Genomic DNA, 8,816 nt, shown 5'->3' on the forward strand with positions numbered 1-8,816 from the left:
ATGATTTCAATTTTAAATGATTCACTTGGTATGTATGTCATTTCCCAGGACAATCATATTACACTTTCTTCATAATCCTTTGTTTTTTCTTTTAGCATCAGGCATTCTTGTAAAACGTACATTAATAATAATGGCGACTTGTACGGCCAACGTTGTGATAAATTTTCCATGAAAGATCGACGGGTACATAGAAGAATTATTAAAGATGTTAGGTATAGTACTCACACAGAGAAGTGATACAGGAAGCACTTCCAGCCGGTGGGACGTTCCAGAAAGTTGTAAACTTGACCCTGGAAGGTTGCTTTTCCAGCACGGCGATGTTCCTTTACATGATAACGACCCTCCCACGTATTACGATCACCTCCGGTTCCAGTGCCACCCAACAATAGCCTAGGATCGACACCTGAAAAATCGTGAAATTCAAATAAATAAGTCATCTCCAATAAAAATTTTCAACGTAAATTGAGATCAGAAGGCGGTCATTTTTCTTTGTTTCTTACTTAATTCAAAAATCTTGAGAAATTTAAATAAGATTGAAAAAATAATCAAGATAATATTTATTATATATATAATATTATTATTTTTAAAAAATAATTATTTAATTATATAACGAGATAAAATAATAAAATATGAGATTGTATAATTATATAAGTAATTAATTATTTACATTCATACACACATAACTTGTAAAAAAATATTATTATTTATAAAATAAATAATACCTATAAATAAAATAATATTTTTTTTTACAAGCGAAGAGCTTTTTCAGCTGGATTCATTCATTCGTGCTCGCTATTATATTCTTAAACAATATTCAGTTGTGATTCTAATACTTATGTTTACATCTAAAATGAGTCCTCCCATTAAGTTACACCTACATTACGATACTTTTTCATTCATCGACAATTATAAATAACTGCCCTGAACAGATAATGATAATTACGTACGTTAATGCATATGTATGTACCTATCTATTAACGCACACATTTATCGATTTGCCGTGGTTAATTCAATTTGTATCCTGGTTCCTTTCGTTTCAAAGATCATTCAATATACCCGAACTGCTATTTTTTATCGAATTGTCGCATAGATTTTCTTGCAGTCAAATAAATAAGAGGCCAATGGATTGAACACGATAGGGATAGATAAAGTGGGAGAGAGAGAGAAAGAGAAAGAGAGAGAGCCAAGAATAAGTGCTGCCTCCAACGAAGAACCAAAAGGAGATAAAAGATTGGAAGTTCGAAAATAAAGTTGTTTATTACTTTGTGTTTTCCCTCAAATAACCTTTAGCTTGGCCTTGAAATTCCGTCTATGTAGTACTACGATCCTTCCCCTTCCCTTTTCCTATCTTCCTCATTTTTTCCCTCCTTTCTTCCTCTTCTTTTTTCTCCCGCATCTTTCCTTATCTTTTTTAACCCGCATCTTTCCTTATCAAGAACATATTACCTTCCCCATTCATTCGAATGACAAATTTATAAAGAACACCAATTTGCAATGCTAAGGGTCTGTTAGTACCAATGAGATTCGATTCGGAATAAATAGCAATTGGTTTTTATAAAGAAAACTATCTTCTTTCTTATCCTCAATTAGATTTTAAAAAGAAAAAAAAAACATTTTAACGATTAGAAAAAGTGGGAAACTTTTTCTTTTAATATTTTCTATATAATTAAAATCTTAAAAATATATATATACCTAAATTATATACAATTATTCGAACAATTATTCGGAATTATATTTATCAACATATTTTATCATGATTATATTATGTTATTCCAATTGAACGCAAACTACATCCCAATGAATTTTTAACCGAATTACTTAACGATTTTAAATGATTTCTAGTACATTGTCTTCTTCAATTGAACGCAAAATTTTATCGAGATTAATATTGATTTTTAACAAGAAGGAATTAATCATTTTTATGCTAACTTTTCGTAATTATTTTCTTCAAAGTTACATCATATTATATATTTTTTTTTCAAAAAACCTTCTCTTGCGACCAAAACTGAACTTATATTATTACAGTCTATGCAATTATATATTTAAGACAATATATAATGTCTTCATTAGAAAAATTCCATTCAACCGAAAATTTATTTTTGTTTCGTTGGAGCGATAAAGTTTGCCGATCAGAAATTAACGGCGAACGCATTGTAGCTTATGAAAGCAATATATTTTCCTATGATATATATATTACTTCTTTTAATATTCTAAAACGATGTATTTTTATTACATTAAAAGAATTTTTTTATAAATATATCGATTTGTCGAGAAAAAGAAAAGGAATAAAAAAAAGAAAAGGATAAGAAAAAAAAATTGATAAAAGTATTCCATCTTAAAAACAAAAGAGACAGAATAAATGCATGTGATATAACGTGGTAATGGATGATACTTATATTTTCTCTCGATCCCGTCTTCTTTCGTATGCTGGAATTTCTGTAGAAATTCGAACGTCGACCAGTACTATTGTTGTTCCCATCATTTTCGTAAGAGATCACGAAGACTGTTTTGTTCATAACGTTAGATTGCATAGTACGTAAAGGATATGCCAAAAGATATTTACGAGCCTCCACTTTGTATGTTCCATTTATTTCCTTGTCTTTGAATGACGTCACACAAAGTCACGTTATATCACCGATCGTTCGTTTTCCTCTTCTTTCGTCATCCTACTTTATTTTATTTCCTTCTTATACTGTTATCAACAACAAGCATCGTATTCGTAGAAGAAATAAGAAAAACAAATGGAAACAATTGAAAAAGAAAAAAAGAGAAGAAAAAACAATGTTTATTCTACATTACACGTCACAAAGATTACTGTTTACGAAGCAACTAAATAAGATAGAAACAATGCTTAACAACTCGGCTTACAACTTCGACAACCACCAGACAACATTCACAATCCAATTAGCATTAAGTTAGTGTTGACCATGCACGGCTTACTTCAAATCATGAAAATAATATCTTATCTAATTACCCTGACGTATGTACATAAGTCGATGATGACAATAATGAAAACGTTGCATGAGCAAATAGAGAGAAAGAAGAGCTCACTAAATTATTTCACTAAAAATTTTAATTGTGTTCCTAATCGTAATCATAAAACTCTTTTTTCCTCTGGGGAATCATTTAACGGTAAGGTAGTTAGTATATGTTTCTCTTTCTTTTCTCTCCTTCCCTCCCTCCCTCCCTCTCTCTTTCTCTCTCGATTAATCTCATTAATTTTATTGTCTATCTTCTAAACACGGCACAGCAACGTTAAAGAAGAACGAAACAATTAAGTTAATTTTAATTTATACGACTTAAACACTTTTACAGAATGACACTCGTTTTACGTTTCCACATAAAAACCCGATCGTATTCCTTCTTTGTTTTCACTATCGTCGTCAGTTCCTCTTCTCTAATTCCGATCTAATTCGAAGCAATCGAACGACTCGAGAGGTTTCGATTAATTCGTCGATACTCTTCTTCGAATAGAATATGTCATTTATAAATATTGAATTATCCGATATTACGTTATCGAAGACGACAAGCGAGTACCGTGTTTATTGCTAATGATTACTCCATACATCTTTCAAAATTCATTTTGACGATAGATCGATCCACCGATTAATCTTGACTCTCTCAGCAAGGCCACGGTCAGTTGTATTAAAACAAATTTTCTAAAATATTTCTTTATAACTATAATCGATAGTGTTTAGAATATCTCAGACGACGACGAGTACCGTCTTTATCGCTAATGATTATTCAATAATTCAATTTTTATTTTTAATTCAATTTTGTAGATACCTAATTACTATAACTAAAAATAGCTATAATTAAAAATTGCCATAATTAAAATTCGCCATAACTAAAAATCGCGATAATTAATCGTTATGATGTAGTATAACAAATCTATTATATTATTATGCATCAAAATAATCGAAATAATAGTAATTGTATGAACACTTTTCTGAATTTTATTGTAACATTATATAAAAACATTTTCCTAAACTTAGCACCTCGTTATCTCTTAGTGTTAGCACCTTGAATGCTATAATGTGTATTATGTTGTTATATGTTAAAACAATCGAAATGGTAATAATTGTATGTAAACACATTATGAATTCTATTGTAAAAACGGATAGAAAATTTTCCTAAAATTAGCTTCTCAATTACTCTTATTGTTAGCCCGTTGAATGCTATAACGTGTATTATATTATTGCGTATAAGAACAATGAAGATACTAATAATTGTATGAACAATTTATGAATTATATTGTAAAATCGTATAATAGATTCGTTTAATATAAGTTTCTAATTTCCTTTTAGTACTATGAAAGTAATAATATTCAATTTTGAGTACTTTATATAAAACTATATTTTTCAAATTTCTTTTGTAACATTTAGAAGAGTAAAAGTATATTTTCTAATAATTATAAAATCTAATGTAAAGATTATGATAAAGCGAATTCTCCTTTATCCTTTTATCTATCGACAATTACGAAAGCTGAATCTGAGTACGTATATCGATTAATGCAAAATCGATTCGGCAATCAAGGTATCGAAAATTAATTTCTATTTTCGTGTACTAAATTCGTGATAAATAATGTGATAACAGTTCCGTAAATATTAAATATTTTAATGTACTTAACGTTTTGAGGAAGGATTAAAGTTTCCAAGAGAAAAGGATTTTTTCTTTCTTCCTCTTTCATTTTTTTTTCTTTTCTTTTTTTTTTGGAATGAAATCGTTCGTCGTGAATGATAGCAATTATTTTCTATAATATCATCTTCAAAATCCTTTCTCGTCGAAACACCCTCGGTAACCTGCTTATAACAGAGGAACTATTTTCTGAAATGCTTCCGCCAGCAGGATATGACGTCATTGAGCATCCCTACCATCCATGATCCTCGCGTAAGCCAATGCTTCATCGTCAATATTTAAGGAACACACAGAGGCCCCTCGAAGAAAATTGCAATTAATGGAAGGCTTCGTAGTGATTCGTTCACAGTAAATATCTGAAGACACACATCTCGACCTTCTCCTCTTCCGAGGTTAACAGTCGATGTTTTAACCGTCGAACCCTATTCCCCATTTTATATAACTAAATTATTGTAGAAGAATATAACAATATGATATAAAACAGGAGTTCACATAATTCCTTCCAACGCATAATGTAATAATTTTATAGCAATAATATAATAATACTAATGATGATGATGATGATGATAGTGATGATGATGATAATTTGAAATCTAGTTGATAATCTCGCTTTTATCTAAAAGTAACTTCAACGTAGGAACTTAATATCGATATTAATATCTCTGTCATAATACATTCAAGTTTTAGATGTTGATCAGTCATTAAGAGTATGCTTAATCCCTAAAGATTAAACAAATAATAATTATACTAATAATGACCGTAATAAAAAGTTATAATAAATATTTTATATTTTTACAACAATATGAAGATACAATCGAAAAATAGCGGTATAATACCTGTTATTTTTTTTCGATAAAACACATCTTTCTAGATACAGACTGTTTGTTAGAATCAGATAATTTTTAAGTATCATTTCTACACAAATTATTATTCGAACAGGTTTGTATTATCAGGATAACAATAAAAAGTATATGTTGCTCTCACTCTTCTCTCATCTAAATTGTATAAAAGGTAGAAAAAAAGAAAGAAAAGAGAAAGAGTTAAGACTCGATATCTCTTACCTCCGGTAAAGGTATCATTGTTGTCGGACTGCAAGGTGGTACTGGTATCGGAAAGTGGCGATGGTGCGGGTCTTAAATCCGATGGCGGCTCCAATCTCAGTAAATCACTTCCGCCATCTCCAGTACTTGCCCCGTTCCCTCTTCCCACCTGTACAATCGTCACATTCAGAGGTCCCCGGTTACCTATCATAAAACATAATAAACCTTGATAAGTTTACAATTCTTGGGCTTCTTGGAATATAAACTTCTTAAAAAAAGTTAAAAGAGATGATATTTTCATAAAACAGAAAGAAAAAAAGAAGAAAAAGACAAAAAAATTTTAAATTCAAATTAATAAAATAAAAATACAAAATATCTACATGCGAGTTGTGTATCTAATTCTAATCTCTTTATCCCCTACTAATTCGAATTAAATCGAGCTTCGCAACGTGATTAAAGACTCACTATCATTTATTCAAACGAGAAAACCCGAAAGGATATCAATTGCGAAACATGTGTTAAATTCGAGCTGGCTTATCGAAAATTCATTCTACTACTTACAATTAGTTTTTTTCTTCATATCACAAAACCACAAAATCTTATCGATCGACGGATCAAATATAAACGAACCGTTGTGGAATGTAAAACAAAGCGAAGATTGCTCTGATATAATTAAATAAATATTTGCAAGAACGAAAATGTTATTTCAAATGTTGTTATAATGAAACATTTAAGTGTAAATGAAAAAAGAAAGAAAAGGAAAGAAAAAAAAAGAAAAAGGGGAGAAAAAAATGAAGAATAAAAATGCAAATTTACATTTGTAATATTATTTTTGATCATCAACCTATATACATATTTCAGATAATATAAGTTGAATATATTTCTTACAGTTATACGTAATTTGATTACGACAGAAGATTAAACAAAGTGGACAAAATTAGATAGAAAAAGTGTTGATTTCGTCTAGAGAAGGCAGAATCATCGGCACTTCTCGACGATGTCGAGTAAGTGGTAATTAACCTCGGTGTCATTTTCTCATCCCCCATCCTCTCTTCTCTTGGGTAAACCAAGCTAAAATTGAATCCGTTTAACCGTGCGACGAAAGATGGAGAGACAGGAGGTGGAGGATGATTTGTATTCATCGTTCACCGACACAGAACGCCAGAGAGAGGGAGGAGGGAAAAAAAGAGAGGAGAAGAAGAGGGAGAGAGAGGAGATTCGTTGACTCGAAGAAAGAAGATAATTCGATGCAGAAACGTAATCGTACGATTGATCGATTTAACGATCGATTTTCGAGCGAGCGAACGAGAGAGGGGGGGAGGGAGAGAAAAAGAGAGATAGCAAAATTCTCGGGAAAATTATTTATGATGTTGCAATCTGCGGCGAACGCTTCTTGTATCTCGTATTTTATGGAGCAGATACGCGTTGAGGGGAAAGAAGAATCTCTGAATAGAAAATCCACTATTTTTCCTATATTAAAAACTAAATTTCCAATAAAATAAAAGGATTCTCAACTCTTAGACATTTGCAATTGCAAGTGAAATACTTCTCACTTCTTGCAATTTTGTCAGAGACAGATAAACTTAATAATAAAGAAAAAGGAAAAACAAAAATAAAACACGATTGATAATTATCTAATTATAATAATAATATATTTTATATATATTTTATATAATAATAATATATATAATAATACTGCGACGTAAATCTATCTGAAGTCATATTAAAAATAGCATCATCATGAAAAAGAATTCAAAGACTTTGATTCTAGAGAGATATTGAAGTCGTGAATTGTTTAAATAAAAGTTTTCGTGACGTATGAAAAGTTTGATTTCATATGTAAAGTCATGAGGAGCTGGACTTTCGGTATAGAGATTATCCACTTTTGTGAATAATCCTGTGCCACGTATGAGTGAAGAATTATCTTGACCTATATATATGGGTCACTGGACAGTGAACGTATTAAATAAAGTATTCACTGTTCTACTAAGAATTCGGACAAACGTCAACGTACGTATGCAACGTACGCCATGCGTTAAAAAAAGAAAAAAAGAAAAGAAAGAAAAGAAAAAGAAAAAAAAGAAAAAAGATAAAAGAAAGAAAAACAAAGTTTATTCTCTTAAAAACTTGAAGAATCTTATGAAAAGACGACTGGAAAGAGCGAAGTAGAAGTCACGAAACGCATATAAATCGCCACTGGGTTGGTACTTGTTTCCCGAGGCTCTCTCGACCGCACGACCAGTGTGTGGGATCCATTGAAGACAACTTTGAATGACCCAGTTTGACAAGAGCTACAACATCTTGTTGTTAGTGTTTACCTATTCGACATTTGTAGTATGCTTATACAGCATTCAAGTAGATATGTAGTATTATAATGAGACACATGTGCATTTATGTGCGGAGGTAATTAAAGCTATACCTCGGGGCAATCACGACGGTATTATAACCGGGAAAACTCGGAACAAAAGAAAATTTCAATATTAATATAAAACGATCAATCCAAAACATTCGAAAATATTAAAATAAAACGATCAATCCAAAACATTCTATCTAAGTTGGATCTATCCAACTAATATATAACTCTCGTTAAAATACGAAAGTAAATTTAACGAGTAGAACGCCGTCTTTATAACACTCCTACAGATTAACCAGATCTCTCCGTAAAAATTGTAGTTTCAGTCGTATAAGAATTTAAACCCTAAAAAAAAGAAAAAGTGAATTTATAACGAAAGCAAATAAACGAGTTGAAAATTATGGTCATCCTTTTTCCAATCTGTTATATTAAATGTCCGACTTTTTATAACAATTCAATTTTTACATTCATTTATTTAATATATTGTATCTTATTATCTTGATGATTATCTTAATAAGAAGAATATGATAAAATAGAATAAGTTAGATAAATACTCGCCTGTTCTTGAGGGTGGAAGTAACAATCCTTGGACCTCCTCGAGGGGCATGGCCTGTCCGTGATGTTCTCGATAACGATGAGGACGATCTCTCATACCTTTTCGCGAACGAACACGTAGCGTCCGTCTTCGCGACGCTTCTCGTCTTCGGCGGTGTCGTCGCCGTTTCCGTCGCCGTCGCCGTCGCCGTCGCCGTCGCCGTCGTCGTCGTCGTCGTCGTCGTCGTCGT

At 31.4% G+C, this 8,816-nt stretch overlaps 1 protein-coding gene across 1 annotated transcript; it reads right to left on the reverse strand.

Annotated features, from left to right (window-relative positions):
- Nucleotides 1–221: 221 nt before the first annotated feature.
- LOC122628198 (potassium voltage-gated channel subfamily KQT member 1-like) lies at nucleotides 222–8,816 on the reverse strand. Its single transcript, XM_043810214.1, has 3 exons — nucleotides 8,590–8,816; nucleotides 5,700–5,882; nucleotides 222–403 (listed from the first exon to the last, which is right to left on the reverse strand). Exons 1-3 carry the CDS (start codon nucleotides 8,681–8,683, stop codon nucleotides 222–224), a joined length of 459 nt encoding a protein of 152 aa, XP_043666149.1. The 5' UTR covers nucleotides 8,684–8,816.

This window comes from Vespula pensylvanica, chromosome 3, assembly GCF_014466175.1.
Source record: "Vespula pensylvanica isolate Volc-1 chromosome 3, ASM1446617v1, whole genome shotgun sequence".
NCBI classification, from domain to species: Eukaryota; Metazoa; Arthropoda; class Insecta; order Hymenoptera; family Vespidae; genus Vespula; species Vespula pensylvanica.